Source organism: Capsella rubella, unplaced genomic scaffold (assembly GCF_000375325.1).
Source record: "Capsella rubella cultivar Monte Gargano unplaced genomic scaffold, Caprub1_0 scaffold_2, whole genome shotgun sequence".
Lineage (NCBI taxonomy): Eukaryota > Viridiplantae > Streptophyta > Magnoliopsida > Brassicales > Brassicaceae > Capsella > Capsella rubella.
The window spans coordinates 11,324,064-11,340,743 of record NW_006238922.1 but is presented as its reverse complement, the minus strand read 5'-3'; the positions used below and the strand labels follow the sequence as shown (position 1 = coordinate 11,340,743).

At 39.9% G+C, this 16,680-nt stretch overlaps 6 protein-coding genes and 1 non-coding gene across 10 annotated transcripts; 1 reads left to right on the top strand and 6 right to left on the bottom strand.

Annotated features, from left to right (window-relative positions):
* Positions 1-14: 14 nt before the first annotated feature.
* Positions 15-4,066, bottom strand: LOC17894851 (lipase 3). Of its 2 annotated transcripts, XM_006301546.2 has the most exons (10): positions 3,901-4,066; positions 3,771-3,813; positions 3,147-3,320; positions 2,653-3,052; positions 2,230-2,528; positions 2,084-2,152; positions 1,919-1,975; positions 1,461-1,513; positions 1,295-1,370; positions 15-1,169 (listed from the first exon to the last, which is right to left on the bottom strand). In XM_006301546.2, the coding sequence occupies exons 2-10, from the start codon at positions 3,809-3,811 to the stop codon at positions 227-229; spliced, it is 2,112 nt and encodes a 703-aa protein (XP_006301608.1). In that variant the 5' UTR covers positions 3,812-3,813; positions 3,901-4,066; the 3' UTR covers positions 15-226. The 2 variants fall into 2 exon arrangements, with proteins under 2 accessions (XP_006301608.1, XP_023644366.1); XM_023788598.1 differs by lacking the exon at positions 3,901-4,066 and having other exon boundaries at positions 3,147-3,325.
* A 479-nt stretch (positions 4,067-4,545) lies between these two features.
* On the bottom strand, positions 4,546-8,384 carry LOC17895754 (actin-related protein 4). The gene is given in 18 exon segments (XM_023787832.1): positions 4,546-4,836; positions 4,940-5,047; positions 5,049-5,134; positions 5,275-5,341; positions 5,424-5,475; positions 5,748-5,808; positions 5,890-5,943; positions 6,082-6,135; positions 6,207-6,284; positions 6,582-6,636; positions 7,056-7,105; positions 7,254-7,314; positions 7,399-7,429; positions 7,432-7,484; positions 7,592-7,659; positions 7,751-7,906; positions 8,040-8,131; positions 8,269-8,384. Coding segments are annotated over 18 exon segments (1,185 nt in total). The 5' UTR covers positions 8,282-8,384; the 3' UTR covers positions 4,546-4,790.
* A 120-nt stretch (positions 8,385-8,504) lies between these two features.
* Positions 8,505-8,576, bottom strand: TRNAD-GUC. The gene has a single exon. It is a non-coding gene; the product is annotated as a tRNA-Asp (tRNA).
* Positions 8,577-8,856: 280 nt separating this feature from the next.
* Positions 8,857-9,744, top strand: LOC17895501 (protein YLS3). Its single transcript, XM_006301435.2, has 3 exons — positions 8,857-9,223; positions 9,305-9,430; positions 9,505-9,744. The coding sequence occupies exons 1-3, from the start codon at positions 8,881-8,883 to the stop codon at positions 9,648-9,650; spliced, it is 615 nt and encodes a 204-aa protein (XP_006301497.1). The 5' UTR covers positions 8,857-8,880; the 3' UTR covers positions 9,651-9,744.
* Positions 9,745-9,828: 84 nt separating this feature from the next.
* LOC17894973 lies at positions 9,829-10,782 on the bottom strand. Its single transcript, XM_023787561.1, has 2 exons — positions 10,257-10,782; positions 9,829-10,158 (listed from the first exon to the last, which is right to left on the bottom strand). The coding sequence occupies exons 1-2, from the start codon at positions 10,725-10,727 to the stop codon at positions 9,982-9,984; spliced, it is 648 nt and encodes a 215-aa protein (XP_023643329.1). The 5' UTR covers positions 10,728-10,782; the 3' UTR covers positions 9,829-9,981.
* Positions 10,783-10,933: 151 nt separating this feature from the next.
* LOC111831853 (UDP-glycosyltransferase 89B1) lies at positions 10,934-12,707 on the bottom strand. Its single transcript, XM_023787130.1, has one exon. The coding sequence runs from the start codon at positions 12,486-12,488 to the stop codon at positions 11,085-11,087; it is 1,404 nt and encodes a 467-aa protein (XP_023642898.1). The 5' UTR covers positions 12,489-12,707; the 3' UTR covers positions 10,934-11,084.
* A 118-nt stretch (positions 12,708-12,825) lies between these two features.
* On the bottom strand, positions 12,826-16,663 carry LOC17896575 (carbon catabolite repressor protein 4 homolog 5). Of its 3 annotated transcripts, XM_023787131.1 has the most exons (14): positions 16,282-16,638; positions 15,972-16,135; positions 15,691-15,756; positions 15,561-15,613; positions 15,177-15,258; positions 14,966-14,988; positions 14,771-14,858; positions 14,458-14,550; positions 14,336-14,368; positions 14,124-14,215; positions 13,816-13,948; positions 13,501-13,586; positions 13,294-13,378; positions 12,826-13,085 (listed from the first exon to the last, which is right to left on the bottom strand). In XM_023787131.1, the coding sequence occupies exons 1-14, from the start codon at positions 16,562-16,564 to the stop codon at positions 13,029-13,031; spliced, it is 1,338 nt and encodes a 445-aa protein (XP_023642899.1). In that variant the 5' UTR covers positions 16,565-16,638; the 3' UTR covers positions 12,826-13,028. The 3 variants fall into 3 exon arrangements, with proteins under 3 accessions (XP_023642899.1, XP_023642901.1, XP_023642900.1); XM_023787133.1 differs by lacking the exons at positions 15,561-15,613; positions 16,282-16,638 and having other exon boundaries at positions 15,972-16,073; XM_023787132.1 differs by lacking the exons at positions 12,826-13,085; positions 13,294-13,378 and having other exon boundaries at positions 13,816-13,940; positions 16,282-16,663.
* Positions 16,664-16,680: the final 17 nt, after the last annotated feature.

Genomic DNA, 16,680 nt, shown 5'->3' with positions numbered 1-16,680 from the left:
GAAACCACTATACAAATTACAAACATTAATTTATATCATATATTCATATTGCTGAAAAAGCATCTCTCACAACAAGAGAATTTTTACATTATATGTACACTATCATAGTCAATCAATAAAAGATTGACATTAACACACATGAAGCCCACACACAACAACACAATACAAAGACACCAAACTCTATGAGGCATTGACCATTGGCCATAGGTTGGTTTTAGCTACTACACTACTGTGCTTCCTTTTTCTTCTTCTTCAACTTCATACCTTTCGGACTGGTTTGCCTCAGTTGGACTGGTGTCGGTTCCACAAGCAGAAGCCTCGACATCACATATCTCAAAAGCTCTTCCCGGTGAGAGAATGTGAAATCAAGGTGTGCATACTCAAACTCATTAAACGATACATCAACCTCTGCATCTCTCATCACCTTGTAGTGTTTCTTCACCATGGAAGACCGAATCACCTTGTCATTCCTTCCCGCCACTAAATCCACAGGCACATCAATGAACTTGTAAGACTCCCCTAGATCAAGCGGTTCAGGAGAGCCATAAACCTCCATGTTAGCTGATCTGCTTCCATAATCATACATCCTGAATTTGCCGCTGTGTTTGATCTGAGCAAGATGTTGCGCCACACGGAAGGAGACAGCTGGCATGTCGTTCATGTTGTAATGAGGCAATCCTAAGACTCCGACCCAATTTGAGCTGTCTCCACCAACTACATAACTCATCAGAGTTTGGACCAGTCCACCAAGAGCAGGATAGTTGTGAAAGTCACGAGCTAACTTGTTCAGAAGCATCCTGAAGAATCTTGTCGGTATGTAGAAGGCAGGAATGACGCAAGCCAAAACTGGACTAATGAAAAGGAATATGTATTCAACTAATGTGAAACCTAAGTTTGAGTCCTCATGAAACCCAGCAGGTGAAAGTAGGATTAGTCGCGAGAGTCTGTGTGGCTTCTCTTTGATTTTTCGAGTAATAACATACATCAGAATGGCAGCACCGCCTAGACTATGACAGATGGCACAGAGCTTATAGGGCTCCTCCTGATTGATTTCTTCATCGACATTGGGCTGGCAGAGCTTGAGTTCTGTAGTTTTTATTTCATGAATTTTTTCTATCATAGCTGGGATATCCTCAGTACCGTGCTCGTTAATTGAGTATCGCCAGAACCTGCAGTTTGGTCAATAGCAATGAACATTTGTACAACTTGCAAATATATACAACTCCGCTATCATAAAGAAACCGGACAGTTCATGTAGATAAAGTAAGAAGTGAATTTTAAAGCTATAACTCACTCTTTTGAGGATATATTCTTGTTCACATGATCTCTTGAAACTAACCCCCGAAAGTTACCCAGAAAAACATCATAGCCTGTAAGGGAAAAAAGTGTAAGATGCTGATTAATGGTTGCTGCATGTATACTTATAAAAGATTGGATCATGCAAAACTTGAGGCTGGAACCTTGGTCATACGCAGCAAAAGCCGGAGATCCAACAACCCCATTAGATACCCATCTGAAGAAAAACACACAGGAAGGAAATCAATAATGTTTGTATAGAACATATATTGGATCAAAACCCCAATGGTTATAGGATGTTCCAGGTAAACACTGAAATCTCTGGGCAGTTGAAAGCATAGGCAAAAGAAGATGAGATGATATATGTAAATGAATGCACTATCCCTCTTAATCTCAACACAAGATTTTCCGAAATATATTCTTGTATCTTGAGAAAGTTAAATACACATGCAAAGTATGAGAGGAACAATTTACGAAAAGAAATTTCCAGTCAAGTATAGAGTCTGGAACATTGAAACGCCCTGATATTTTATGCTACATGGATACAGAAAATGATGCTTCCTCAACTTATCAGAGTTTGAAAACTTTACGAGTCATCTAAGAACTAGACCATGAAACTTACCCCATTGAAGAATCCAGAACCCCATGCTGCAAAAAAACAGCTTTCCTTGCATCGCGTCTGCAAAGACAAAAGAAGCAGTCAACAATCGCATTTTAAGTAAGAGACAATAAAACAGGAATGGAAAGGATGCACAAGTGAGCTTAATATCTCCCAAGAAAGTATTACCTTGGTATCCTTTCCAAGACAAGAACATATCCGTCAGATGTAACAACACGAATAGCTTCGTAAGGATACCTACCACAAGAAGTAAATATCAAATACTTGAGAAAGAGAAAATAAATAAAAGCACGAGACATCAAATCAACCCCTACCCCAACTCTGTTATGACATCTTGACATGTTCGAGTATCTGTGTTCATAGAGTTGTATAAGCGTGTGGGCCGTTCTATGGGCCTTTCCGTGGGGGACGGATCGGTCTCTCCTAAGGTAGCAGTCTGCACAGTTTCATCATCTGAAACGTCACTGTGGTTTCTTTTCGGGCTGTGACTGGAAGGTGAGAACCATGATAACAATATTGTGAAAGCTTCTGATGGAGAGAGAAGAAGATGTGTAGCCTTGTGAAAGAAATCAAATATTGCTTCTATGCATATCTCTATAGCAAGATGAAGATCCTGAAAAGTAAAGGACATTAAGGAGGAAGAGAATGTGAAAAGGTTTAGAACCACAAAAATAATTGAACAGTAGCGGGGGGATTTCTAGAGAGAATATTGAATATTTGTTAGTGTATCCACAAACCTCAATAACTCCGCGTCTTCTATCAGTAGCTCTGTTGGGAACATCATGGTCTTTGCTTGAGTTGGTCTTGCTAATGCGAGGTCTAGATGAGTGTTGGTGCCTTCTTGGGCTAGTAGGAGTTGTTCTTGAACTTCGTTTAAAGAATAAACTCACAAAATATTGTGGTACCCATAGCAAGATCCGTAGAGGAAATATCAACCACCAAAGAATGAATGTAATCCACTCTGTCCAGTGGCATTCAGAATTAGCAGAAGCGCTGGCCCAAGAGAGGCGTGAGCTTTGAGATGATGGTGATGCAGGCAGTGCACCATCACTATCTTCTCCAGAAGAATACTCCAAGCTTGAAGTATCAGAATCCACAGAAAGCTCGTGAATGAACTCATTGAAAGAAGAGACCCCACTGCCATAGAAAATGGAACAAGAGTAAAATTAGCAAACTATTAGAATCAAAGGCTTGCAAATAAGACTAAACAACAAAAGAATCAGAATTGTACTTATGCATCCACCGTGGTAAACGTGGTCCACGAAACGTGGGCCTGAGTTCCCACCCATGAAGACCTTCAAGAATATTAGCCTTCCCCGGCAGAAGGGTCAACAAAAGAGCCGATACTCCATTTATGCATCTTGCAATGTTATTCAAAGACTCATATGTAACAGTTTTCACTGATCTGCACTAAAAGTCAAACATAACCGAAAGCATAGTTAGCTTAGGCTTGTTAGGCAACATAAAGGGAAAAGATGAACATCTAACAAGAAGACAAAAAAGAGTTATCAGCCAACATCAACAATTCAAAAACAAACAAGCTTTGAATGAAGATACTACGATAAAATAGTCTTAGTCTAAGAACTCAAAAAAAACAATCCACACAAACAAACAGATTCACTATAATCACAAAATAGGAGGTATTGATAACTAAAACCAAGGGTTCGCTTCTCCAAAGAACAACTGAATCAAAACACCAAAACAAGGAAGCAAACAAAAACAAAAAACAACTTTTCAAGCAACATCTTCCACGGACAGCGATATCAAGATCAACTAATCAAAACCCTGCTTAATCATTATAACAACTATAGGAATACAAAGATGAATGCACTAATCGAGAAGAAAAAAGACTCACTCTTTGGTAACAGCAAGAGCGTTGTCTACGATCCGTTGCATGACTTTTTCTCAACCAAAAAAAAAAATTTCAGAAATTTCGAAACAAATTTTCCAGGAAAACGACAAAGAGAAAAACAAACTTTATCCACCTGACAAAAAAATTCCCAGAAAAGAAAAGCCCGATGCTTGAGATATTGACCAAGATCCCGATCGAGATTTATCCCGAAATCGTATAAGGAAAACACAACGACCCACAGGAGCCGCGATTCCAGAATCCAAATTCCAAAAAAAAAAAAAAAACCAAAATTGGGAGAATCTGACGAAATTTTTTAAATTAAATTGTGAGAATCCGATTAATAATTTTTTTAAAAAAAGGGCACGTCGGCGATTCTTGCCGTCCAGAGGAAGGATCTGTAAATTCTGAAGAGACCAGATGTCGACACGTGCAATTGTTGGATAATATGGAGTGATTACACGTGTATATATCTGATTGGATAAGATTAAATGTGACAAACTAGGACACGTACTATGTACATTCACCACCGTTTGGAGATGGATAAGGTCAATTTACCAAAACACACACGAATAGAGCAATAACACCATCCTCGATACTACTTGAGATATTACAAGTATTTTATCCACCCCCTTTTGTACAGTAATACAACATTACAAACTACTATTTGTGCCTGTTTTCACTTTGGAAAATTACATTTGTGTTAGCAAGGAAAAAAGAAACGAGTACATTTCCTTGTAAAAAATCCAACCATGTATTGGAAAGTTATGCGAAGCAGGGATTCCTACAAGATTCATAGAATACGTGGTTTATCTCTTTTGCCCATCTTTTTCCATTCTTTGTCAGTTTGCATATACTGTATGCAACTAAACACTTGCCTTAAAAAATACATAGATAATTACTTAGTCTCTCTGATTGTCTCCCTAGGTTCTTGTTACGGCGATGACAGCACAGAGACGAACTACTAATAATATTACACCATTTGGAACACATAGATTCGTCCTTCTTCTTGATCTCAAGCAGCTTTTAAGGGCATTTCCTCTGGATGTAAGAAGCTCCATGCTCTTCATACCTGTCATGTACACAACAAAACACTCAAAACCAATGCTGAGGAGAAAAATCACTGTTTATGCGTGTTCGAGATCTACACAACAACAACCCAATGTGTTACTTACTCAGACTTCGAGAACCACATTTGCTGGAATGAACCTAGCGATGCCAATATACTCCCTCCTATCCACACACTGCACATATAGCCATTCCGTTTCCCAAAATAAATCTCAGCTATTGTAAATGAGCCTCTAAACCATGTGTGGTAATTCTTGAACAGAATGAAGCATGTCTGTGTTATTCTCCATTCCAGGAATCGTCTAGTAATTTACAGAAAAAAAAAAAGGGAGATTAAAGAAAAAGCCTCTTGATTGAAAATCAGTGGCAACGAGGAGCACAAGAGCAGCATGATCTAACATGTTGGTAGAGGCGAGTTTACACGTTTTATCACAAAAGTTACCTGAACTATGGAAGGGTTGAATATAATATCAGGGACTTTGAATCTATCAGCACCAATTTCAAGTGTCCTGCACTGGCAGCCAGAAGTTAGGAAGTGATGTGATTATATAGAGACAGTAATAAAGTTTCCTGAGAGAAACTGGGGCTTACTGGCCATCAGGAAGCTCGTAAGATGTCATTGGAATGTTTGAATATGATTTGTCTGAAAAAAAAAAAAGCTACTAAAGCAAGTAACTGTTCACTTTACTTTCAGGTATCTTTGTCCCTGTGTCTTCTACGAAGCAGAGACTTGCAGGAAAATGATCTTGCTTACATGTATTGTAAGGTGTGAGATGAGCCAAATTAATATTTTATTATATAACCAATGATCAAGCAGAAACGAGATCTCTAAAAATCAACTCCCCAACTACTATAAATTCTGACCAATGATCAAGCAAATGAAGTAGACCAAAGAAAGACAGGAGAAAGAGATACCATCATAGGGAGTGTCTGGAACTCGACATATAGAATCCTTGATATCACTTACTATCATCCTCTGTTAAATAAATTAAGCCACCATGTCAGAAAGTAAAAGAAATTTTAAAAAGAAGGAAAGGAACCAATATTAATTATAGACCTGACAGTAGAGTTTGTAGCTTTCTGTGGTATCAGGAACTTCTACATCCGTAACCTGAAAGGACTCAAAGGGGAAATGAGATATAAATTTTGTGGTTCTTCAGTTTCATGCCACTAAAAAGAACCACATCTACTGTGCCACTAACAAACAAATTTCTCTTAACTTATCTGGAGCTCAGAAGCATAGAATTACCTGAAATTCTCCAGGTCGTATTTCCTTTCTCTTGAAAGAATATCTAGGTTTTATCTGCAAAAAGAGGAACCAGTAAAGATCAGAAGGACTGGATCCAGAATGGTGCGACAATAGTTGTAACTTACTTTAATCCCTTTACTCTCTAAGCTTTTCAGTAAGCAATCAGTGAGAAAGTCTCCACCAATTGGAGATGATATGACAGCCTGTGAATCAAAGTGTTGTCATAAACGGATGATAAGATATCACACAATTCAGCGCTACACTTATGCTTAAAAAATGGAACTTTCCAGAATCCACATTGGTAAGAACTCATATCAATGGCAGATCTGGACGAAAATTCTGCGATGTCAAGATCAACTTGTTCATGAAGAACTATCAACCAAAGAGTTAGATAGTTTGGAAATAAAATATGGCTACAAACAAATCCAGCAGAAAAAAATCCAAACAATAGAAACAAAATACACACAAACTTGGCTACCATCAAATCAAGTAATACATACCTTTTGAAGAACGTAACCCTCATGCACTGGCGAAATAGTCGTGGATCCTCCACCACTGAAAGGGGGAAAAGCGTGTATACACACGATCAGTGCTTCCCAGATGAATCATACAAATCGTTAATTAAGTACCCTTTCACAACATATCTGATACAAATAGCCTAAGCTTTTGTTTAATGTATGAAAAGCCTAGTTTACCTAGTTTTTCTTTTATCATGATGCGTTTTGTGAGTAATACTAGACCAAACAGGGATGATAAACGAGTGGAGAAAATTATTTGGCAAGAAGGTAACTACAAGCGCTGCTTCCAATTGCACAAGACAATATAGAGAATCTAAGCATGATGTGGGTGAACATATGATTTATTTACAAGTCTTTAATACTAAACCTTACCACACTGAAATCAAAAGTTATAACAGAATGACATGCCTGGCACAGAAATTTTTTTCAAAAAAGTTGAACGTCCACAGGTCTTACCAGTCAACAACCAAAGAAGTAGCTCGCCCCGAAGCAAACGATATAAGAATCTAGCACGCGAAGCAAGAGCAGAAAGAAATCAAAAGAGAAGGAAATAGACATTTCAGAATCTAGAATAAACAACAACAATATCAAAAAAGAGATGACACAAGGTTTAATAGAATTAAAAAAGTGATGGTACAAGGTAAAGGAAAATACAGGATTCTTTGCTGTAAATAATGCTGGCACTTTGTATTTTTCAAACATAATCTCAGCCACCCTGTTAGAGATATGATATAAAGAGAGAATAAGTTCCAGATTCCAAGATGAAATCAGCATGGATATAAGCTAGGAGAAACCAGACTTTTCTCTTTGCTGCTGTGTGTTCAAAGGGGCTCAGCTAGCAGCATTGGGTGCTCCTTGGGATCAATCATTAGACAATTCCTAAATAAATAAAATTTAAACATATGAGTTCATCAACCAACCATAAATGAAAAAGAAAAAGTTAAAACAATCAAAGACAAAAGAAACTAATAAAATATACGAGTTATCTAAAAGCATGGTCCCATACATTGTCCACCATATCCCAATCGGTTACAATGCCATCCTTTACGGGTGACAATATCTGGAGCACACACATGGAGAAACTAAAAATACATCCCTCGATTCTAACCAGCTTGAAGTTTGTAACATTAGTTCATAACAAAAACCCTGACCTCCATTTGATCGCGGCGAACATTCAAGTCTTGAGATCCTACATAAAGCTTCCGTCTGCCCTTTTCTTTATCAGACTCCACGACATTGGTTTTTGCATCCTCCGTATTAGCAGCATCATCAATATCCATTCCAGTTCCATCTATTTCTCCAATAACCTTATGACACAGCAACAACAACAAAAAACCTAAGTTTCTCAAATTGCTTGCTCTACACTGAAAGGACCTAACTTTAAGGAAAATAAACTCAATTGCAAAGAAAGGAAGCTGAGGAATGAGAAATAAGCCTTACGGAGGGGAAAACGGCTTTGGGGGCATCTTCTCCGGCGTAACCAGCTTTGCAAGTGTGGGAACCCAAGTCAACTACAATAGCTGACACTTCATCTGTCCAACAGATACGAACCCCGCCACGAAAAAGTTTAGACCTTGACGAGACGAACTCAAACGAAAAGGAAAAGATTTTGTGAGCTGAACTTTTACAATCAGAAATAGATTTTAAGGAGGGATAAAAGAAAACCTACCTCCGCCGTACATGGCTGCCGAAAAATGCGAGAGGCGGAGAGGTTTCTCTGCCGGAGCTTCGTCGGAGGGTTTAAGAACAGAACGGAAAGTCACTGTTTAAGTGAGTTTGATTTTGTCAGTGAATGAATAATTGAATATAAGAAGAAAAAGGACTGAAACGAAAAAGCCTGAATCTCGAGGGACTAAAACTAAAAGAAACTGGAAAATTAAGGGACTTTAAAATCAAAAGTTTAAACGCCGCTGCCGGGGATCGAACCCGGGTCACCCGCGTGACAGGCGGGAATACTTACCACTATACTACAACGACTTTGTTGATAAGGTTTCGTAATGCAACCTCAAAACTTTGTTAATGGAAATCTGCCAACTTTTTTTGGTCAAACTCGAAACAAAAAGCTGAAGCATCATTAACGAATGAACTCAAAAAACACCAAATAATATGTAAACATGAAGATCTCAAGTGTTGCACCAATTTGACACACATCATGTGTGCAATAACAAAACCTATCCACCGTCTCACACCAAACCTATTGATTCTGACCTTAAATACTCGAAAGAAACCCCCCACAAATCTCCAAACACAAAGAAGAAAGAAATTTTAGCTCCTAGAGAAAATGGCTTCTTCACCTCTCTTTATCACTCTTCTAATCTCCCTGTTGTCACCCTTCTTTCTCCGAATGGTTCTTGCTCAAGTACCATCTACATGTGCCTCCAGACTGCTTTCCTTAGCTCCATGTGGTCCATTCGTTCAAGGCTTTGTCCAGCTTCCCGCTCAACCTTGCTGTGACAGCTTAAACCAAATCTATAGCCAAGAAGCAACCTGTCTCTGTCTCTTCCTCAACAACACTTCTACTCTGTCCCCTGCTTTTCCAATTAATCAAACTCTTGCTCTACAATTGCCTCCGCTTTGCAACATTCCAGCCAATTCATCTTCTTGCTCCTCCACCTCCTCCCCTGGTACGTAAACGACACTTCTACTTTGTCCTTTATGGGATTCATTGGTTTCTTGAAACTTATGAGAAAGTTTTTGGTTTAAAGGAGGAGAGGCGCCAAGTGATTCATCCTCTGTTGCTCCACCACCTTCCTCCTCTGTTGCTCCACCACCTTCTAGCTCACCTGGTTCTCAAATCTCTCTAGGTGCAAAGAACAAGTCTCGTGTCGTGGGTAAGCCACTTTTTACCAAAGTTTTCAGTCTAGAACCAAAACATCAAAAAATGATACTTTTTCACTTTATTCAGCGACTCCAGTGGCTCAAATGGCACCAAGACCCACCAGTTTTATGGGATTAGGCTATGGTGTGAGATCCTCTGGTTCCAAGTCTGAGACTCAGTTAATCATCCTTACACTCGCAACTGTTCTACCAGCCACTCTCCTCCTCATCTGAGTGTCCATCTGCATCAAACTACCCTCTCGTCTTTAGTTATTCTCCTGTGTTATGTTTTCCCCATGATCTAAAAGCAACTTTATTAATCTACCTTAGATTTTTGAAAGAAAAGAGAGATTGTTGGTATGTTTCCCAAAGAACTTTGCAGTTATTGAAGTGAAATCACAAAACAGAACAATGAAGAACAATACTCTTCCTTTAAACTTTAAATCTGTAACATTATGAACACAAGTCACAAGCTCAAGATACACTTGGAATATGGCTTTTTAAAACACCCCAAAAGCAAAAAGGTTCAGTCTTTATAATTCTTTCTCTAAACACTGAGCTGATACTATTCCAAACTAGGCGCCACTTCTGTTGGGTTGGACTCGAACACATCTTCAGAGTTGGAACTCTCTGCTTCATCAAGAAGGTCACGAGATTGGATCGCCTCTTTATACACCGGCGTCTCTTTGAAATCCGTAGCACCTTCATTATACGTCCCCGCCGCAAGTCCACCGGAGATTAGCTGTCACAACATTCAAACCGTTGTCAATTTTTTATTGGATTAACATTTTTCAATTTGAGGAATTCTTATTCTAAAGTAATTGAAGTATTGAAATTTACCGCGAAAAGGATTCCGAAAGCCCATAAGTACTGAACGAAGAACCCTAAACCATCCCACTGCTCACCTTCCCAAGGATCTTTTTCAAGCCCAGGAAGATCCTTAATAGCAAATTTCGGCGCGTCTTTTGGATCACCTCTGAATCGAGTATTCACAACCGTCCTATCTGTACCGTCGTCGTCGACGTTGATTTCGATCTGAGACGGCGGGTTCTCGCCGTCGAAAACGCCGTTGTTCTCTTCCGGCTGGTCCTTGGTCGTCGTCGTGGGGACGAGGGTCCGACGCTTCTTGCTGTCGAACCGACCGGTCTGTGTGGAAGGTTTTTTTGCGGCAGAGACAACGTGGTGACGGGTTCTTGACGGGGAAGGGAAGTTTACGAGTCGGAAGGTTGAGAAGGGATTACGAGAAGAATCGATGAGGTCTTTGCAGTGGATTCTAGCTCCTCCGCCACCGCTGCTCACGGTGAGAGCCATTTCTTTTAGTTGTGTGGTTATGTGAGAGAGAGAAAGAGGGAATCGAGATTCGAAGAAGATAAGGAAAAACAAAACAAAAAAATTCGGGTTTATTACAACTTGACCCGCCCTGTCCCAAAGTCCCAACCCGAACCAAACTGACCCGCCTCTGTTGCCTATTTACACTTAAAAAAAAAAAAAAAAAACATAAATCGAAATATACAATCTTTTACAGCACAATCGTATAACACATTTTATGATTCAGAAATGCTAATATATCATCGTACAACAATTTAATAGAGTCAAGCAGGTTTTAAAATTGGTGAGGAACATATTAAAGAGACAAATAGACCATAATTTGAATTGTATATGACTAAATCATTTGTTTAGTCCTAAACTAACGACATGTTGGATAAAACCATCTAAATCCTTAACAGAGCTCCCACGTTCTTGGATAGCATCCAACGCTGCTTTCCTCAGCTCTGCCGCTTTGATCCTCTCCGTTTGCTTTCCGGTCACCGAATCAGCGAAAACTCTAGCTAACTCATCCGGGTCAGGCACCGTGTCAGGTCCTTCGCATGCACGCACGCCCACTTTCAGCTCGTCGACCACCAGAGATGCGTCTGTGTACTGGTCAGCTCTCATCGGCCAAGTCAGCATCAAAACGCCGGCCACAACCGCCTCCATCACGGAGTTCCAACCGCAGTGTGTTAGAAACGCTCCCACGGCTCGGTGACGTAGCACAGCCACTTGTGGAGCCCATCCTCTGATTACCAGACCTCTCCCAGCCACACGATCGTCGAAACCGTCTAGGATGTTCCCACGTGGTGAATCTTTCTCAACGGGCTCCTTTACGGCCCATACGAAGTGGACACCGCTTTTCTCAAGCCCAGAAGCGATGGCAAGCGTCTGCTCCTTGGTCAAAACAGCTTGACTTCCAAAGCACACGTACACCACGTGGTCATCCTCACGTGCGTCTAGCCACGACATCACGTGATCGACAGAAACAGAGTTCGGCCCGCCACGATCATTCCCAGATACTGGAAGAATTGGACCTACGGCCCATACACGATCATGGCCCATATCTCGCTTAAGATGCTCGAGATAGACGCCTTCCATGGCGGTGAAAGAGTTCACGAGGAGTCCCCAACTCGCCACGTTATCTGTAAACGCGTCTCTTATGAATTCCCAAGCTGGATCTCCGTGAACGTAACTTCTGTAAGTCGTAGAGAGGTGAGACCAAGGATATTTCGGACAGTTCGGGATCTTCGGAAACTCAAATATCTCGTCATCTTTTTTGTCGGTAGGCATCTCGATCCAGAGTGAATTGAGGATGCAGCAAGTGATAGCAGCAGAGGGAGAGAATTCGAAACGAGGGATTCCGAGGTTTTGGGTCCAGCCAAGGAAGAAATCAGAGACGATGGCTACAGGAGGAGAAGGATGAGAAGTAATCCAAGAGAGAAGCGGCGCGTGGAGACTACCAAGCGCGTGAATCATTGAAGTGAAGCCAGAAGGAGGTAGGTCTTGAACGTTTTCGACGCCTGAAGGGATTGAAGGGTGAGAAGGAAAAGGGAGGATAAGTGTTTCGATGTTAACTCCGGCGGAGATGAGCGGAGAGAGGTAATGTAAGTTCTTTGGGGTGACTAAGACGGTTATTGTTAAGGCGGCCCCGCCTCGGAGAGCTAAGCGGTGGGTGAAGTCGAGGAGGGGAATCATGTGGCCTTGCGCCGGAAATGGGAAGATCAAGACATGTGTTCTGCTGTTTTCGTAGGATACTGTCATAATGCCTTTTTTAGTTTTTAGTGATCTTTCTTTGTTTTTGCCGGAAGGTTTTGGACCTTTGGTGGAAGCAAGAGAAGATAAAGAGTGGTTTAAATAGAGGTTTGTTTTTAGTCCAAAAAAAAGAAAAAGAGGTTTGTTTAGCTGTTTAATTGCCGATTTGCGTTACCCAATGTCTTAGAGAAACTGCTTACGTCTATTTCGATATACCGTATGGTCTTTGATTTATTTAGGATCCAATCACACTTTAGAAGAGCTTAGCTGGGACTGAACATATTTACGTAACGTCTCTTAACATTGTTTGCTTATTGTAGCAAAGTAGATCCTCGCTTCTCATAAGTACACGTCCGAAAACATATAATTTTGGTATTAACTTTTAAAAAGCAGAGAGAGTAGGTGCACGTCTTTGGTAGGTACTAGCCAATAGAAAGTAGAAACTGTGTTACTACATAATACAACAATTAGTTTTTTGCAAAAGCCTCAAGGAATGGCCAAGTCAGATGAGTCGGGTTAAATTTTAGGTGTAACCCTTTGGTCTCCTCGTCAGTCACTGACAAATCCCAGTTCACATGCGATAGCAAGATGGTCGCTTCCCCATTTCTGCAAATTGGCATCAGTCAGAAACTTGTAGGCAACTCTCCAAACAATCATGGTTTTGTACCATTCAAATTGACGAGAGATTTTACAGTCTTTATAGCGAATTACTTACTCAAGAAAGAAAAGGACTCAGAAAAGAAGAATACAAATCAAAGATAGTTAGCCACTACTTAGCCTTAGGCCCTAGCCTAAGTAAAAAAACATATGATACCTCACTTGGTAGTCCACCTGTCCTTCTCAAAACATCAGTTGGCAAGGTTTCAAGAACCCTGACAGGAACAAGTTCCTTTGTGTGCCTGAATTCAATGCCTCAGATTAATAATTACAAATTTATAATATAAAATAAGCATACTGTATATCACCACAGACTTAAGCTTATATAATCAAAGCTCCGATCAATGTATCAAAACAGACTTACCATATATAATCAACTGTTCCAAGGAACCTGGAGTGATATGTTGTTGCCAATGGTTCACCGCGTTGATCTCTCGTTCTATGGGTACCCTGAAGATCTCAGGTCTTAGCATACTAAAAGGAAAGCTACAACATCTACAATATGTCCCTATGCGTTTCTCAGTAGTATAAAAGAAAACCACAGTTCCTAAAGCTGTTCTGCGTGTGTATGGTTTTCTATTCTTGAGATATGGGAAACATATTTTAGTATTCCTGCAATACAGATTTTAACTCTTTCGATACGTCCAGAAGTCGAGAACAAGAAAAAAAAAACACTTACAGGTACTCCACTATATGCGCTATGAAGCTTCAGTTGATGTTTGACATGGGTGGTTGCTTGACCACCAGTTGCAAGCTGTAGTTCTTCCTGGCTCCAATCGTTGGGTAGTGATCCGGATGTAGATACTGCAGCACTGAAGAAAGGGAAGTTACACTAAATTGAGATAGAAAATTAATCTGAGAATTACCTGGTTGATAAAGCGCAAACCAAAGAAGAGATATAAGTAATCTATCAGTTCATCAGGTGAACAGAAGGGATCCCAGACACATTACTCAGAAAACCAAAGATCTCAGTGAGTTTCAAATTACCTAACTGCATAATGGTTTCTAAATGACCTCTCATTTGGTTCCACATCACACTGGCCAGAAATATGCCTGCGGTCGTGTAATTGTGTATCCAACTGTCCAAATTGGAAAAGGGAAACATAGAGTTCATTCTAACTATCCCAGAAAACAAAGGACCAAAATAATGACAATGAGAAATGTAAAATAAAGAGTCCAGGACACTTAATGATACTCACATCAGCTGACGCTATGAAATCATAGATTGCACTCTGTCCAACATTTCAAGATTAAAGTTTTAGAACAGTATCAGCTAAAACAATAAGTAATACAACAACCAAAAAAAGGTGGTAGAGATAACCTGTGGAGTGCTATTCAGATCACCTGCAATAGCCACTGGAATATTTCCCCATTCCTCTGATAACTTGTAAGCCTTCTCCAGAAAGAGTCTTACCTAAAGGTTATGACATATCAACTATCAACAAAATGAGTGGGCTACTATTTCAGTGAAGCTTCATCTATACTGCCAGGCATTGATGTACTACTGATAAATACCATAAAATAATACTAGCTAAAGAATGGACATTTCTAAACTCAGTACTGACAACAATGCTCTACAGATTCCATGGATAAGCGAATTTCATCAGAATTTTGTAGGGATGTAGAAGACATACCTGGCCTAGCTTGATATCCCCACGCTTAGGATTGAATAGGACATGTATATTCCCAACCACTAGCCTTCGAGGACTTGTACACGTTTGCCTATCAAGCAACCAAACATGGTAGTAAGCATAAAATTTAGCAAGGATCTTAACAGTAACATAAAATATTCACTCCAGTAAAGGAATCAGAAGAGAACTCAGACATACTCTGAAGATTCCTCATGGTTCATCTGTTCCGTAATACACAATCAAATAAAGTTAATTAATTGACAAGGATGGAAACTATCGAAAATAAAGCAATTAGCATTTTTGCAAACACAACACGATGGGTAAAAACTATAGAATAATCCCCACAATGAAGATGCATCTTGTCATATCTCTGTGTGTGGGGGACGAATGCACTTTAAATGGTCCATACCTCTAAAACACAAAGTTGAGCAACATTGTTTCGCATCCCAAATTTATCAAACTCTATATGTTGATGGTCTAGAAGTTCAAATCTGCATTCACAACAGAATTCTACCATGAATGATGAAACTAGGGAGTAACAAAATAAACAACATTGAGAAAAAATAAGAAAGCAAAGCTATGAGCCATTTAACTATTTATTGTGACGCCAACGTCAAAGTTGGTAACATCACACAATGTGAACAGAGAATAAATAGAACTGGAAGATAAAATTTCCCTGGCTCCAATAGAGAAACATTCCCTTTAAACAATACAAACGGCCAGATTCCTGACTCCGGCATATAGAGACTTCCCACCACAAAAAAGGATCCTAAATGGAAATAACTGAACTTACAATTTCTCTTTCCAGAATATAGCACAACCATCACTCGCTTCTCCAGTCCGACTCTAAAAAATACTAGCTATATGAAAACTGCACCAGCAATGCATATGAAGTAATAAAAGATTTTGAGTCGTATATATACCTTGTGAACACCTTGAAATCCCCTATTTTTAAGAAGACCATATAAATCATCAAAGCGGTCAACCTCCTGCAGTAAAATTGGAACATGAGAATGCAACCAGACTTACATATCTTTCTGTACAAGTAGTTGGAAACAAATAAAACTAAAGTAACGTCTTCTCAACATAAGGCAGTTCCACTGTTACTTCATTAATAAAACCCAAATTCTCGACATAAGAGAAATCCTTTAATGAACCATACATATATAAGGGAGATACATAGCATAAACCCCCAAGAACTTGCCTGAAGACATAAGATGCTTGCATTATAGCGACTAATCTCCTTGCATATGAGATGTTTCCGTCTACTCCAATCTAAGTGCTTCGGGGGGACGTTGTAATACAAATCCATGTGGTTCAACGCATTGTCAACCCCAAGTAGATTGTACGAAACTAAAACTACTTTATCTGAGAATTTTAAAGAGCATGATTAAGACGGAAGATATCAAAAATTTCATAAACAGTGGGTTAAAAAAGGAATGTAATACTTCGTGAATTAAGCATATAAACTGCATTGATTCCGTGTGATTGCGATTGCAAAGCAATGCACTGACCTTTGAGATTTTCAAAATTGGCTGCGGAAAACACCCATTCGCGGTCACCGGAACTCGAGATTCTCTCCTTTGTTCTTCTGCGCCGCCGTCGAGAAGATTTACTAGGTCTAATTGGTTTACAACAACGCTGGCTAGAACCCGGTGCAAGAGGAAGGTGACGTTTTAAGGTTATTGACTCATGTCTATACAATACCTTCTCAGATAATTCCGAAATCGGACGTCGCTTCCGCTTAGTGACGGTGATAGAGTTCCTCGTCGTGTTCTTCCGCTCGTATCCACTCATCGCAATCGAAGCAAGGCGGCGCGTGGGCTAATGCGTTACTCTTCTAGTTCGTGGGCGACGACGGCTTGTTGGAGTGATATTTGGGTTTAATGGGCTAAATCATCTTTCCTTTGTTC

What these genes read in the sequence shown, in the direction of transcription:
- LOC17894851 (XM_006301546.2), bottom strand. Translation starts at nt 3,811, where the DNA reads ATGCAACGGATCGTAGACAACGCTCTTGCTGTTACCAAAGA. An exon ending in GTCTTGGAAAGGATACCAAG is followed by an intron (nt 1,976 to 2,083) that starts GTAATACTTTCT and finishes TTGTCTTTGCAG; the next exon opens with ACGCGATGCAAGGAAAGCTG. An exon ending in TTTTGCTGCGTATGACCAAG is followed by an intron (nt 1,371 to 1,460) that starts GTTCCAGCCTCA and finishes TTTCCCTTACAG; the next exon opens with GCTATGATGTTTTTCTGGGT.
- LOC17895501 (XM_006301435.2), top strand. Translation starts at nt 8,881, where the DNA reads ATGGCTTCTTCACCTCTCTTTATCACTCTTCTAATCTCCCTGTTGTCA. An exon ending in CTCCTCCACCTCCTCCCCTG is followed by an intron (nt 9,224 to 9,304) that starts GTACGTAAACGA and finishes TTTGGTTTAAAG; the next exon opens with GAGGAGAGGCGCCAAGTGAT. An exon ending in GAACAAGTCTCGTGTCGTGG is followed by an intron (nt 9,431 to 9,504) that starts GTAAGCCACTTT and finishes CACTTTATTCAG; the next exon opens with CGACTCCAGTGGCTCAAATG.
- LOC17894973 (XM_023787561.1), bottom strand. Translation starts at nt 10,727, where the DNA reads ATGGCTCTCACCGTGAGCAGCGGTGGCGGAGGAGCTAGAATCCACTGC. An exon ending in CTTTCGGAATCCTTTTCGCG is followed by an intron (nt 10,159 to 10,256) that starts GTAAATTTCAAT and finishes ATGTTGTGACAG; the next exon opens with CTAATCTCCGGTGGACTTGC.
- LOC111831853 (XM_023787130.1), bottom strand. Translation starts at nt 12,488, where the DNA reads ATGACAGTATCCTACGAAAACAGCAGAACACATGTCTTGATCTTCCCA.
- LOC17896575 (XM_023787131.1), bottom strand. Translation starts at nt 16,564, where the DNA reads ATGAGTGGATACGAGCGGAAGAACACGACGAGGAACTCTATCACCGTC. An exon ending in ATATTCTGGAAAGAGAAATT is followed by an intron (nt 15,259 to 15,560) that starts GTAAGTTCAGTT and finishes TTGTGAATGCAG; the next exon opens with ATTTGAACTTCTAGACCATC. An exon ending in GCGCATATAGTGGAGTACCT is followed by an intron (nt 13,587 to 13,815) that starts GTAAGTGTTTTT and finishes TGAGATCTTCAG; the next exon opens with GGTACCCATAGAACGAGAGA.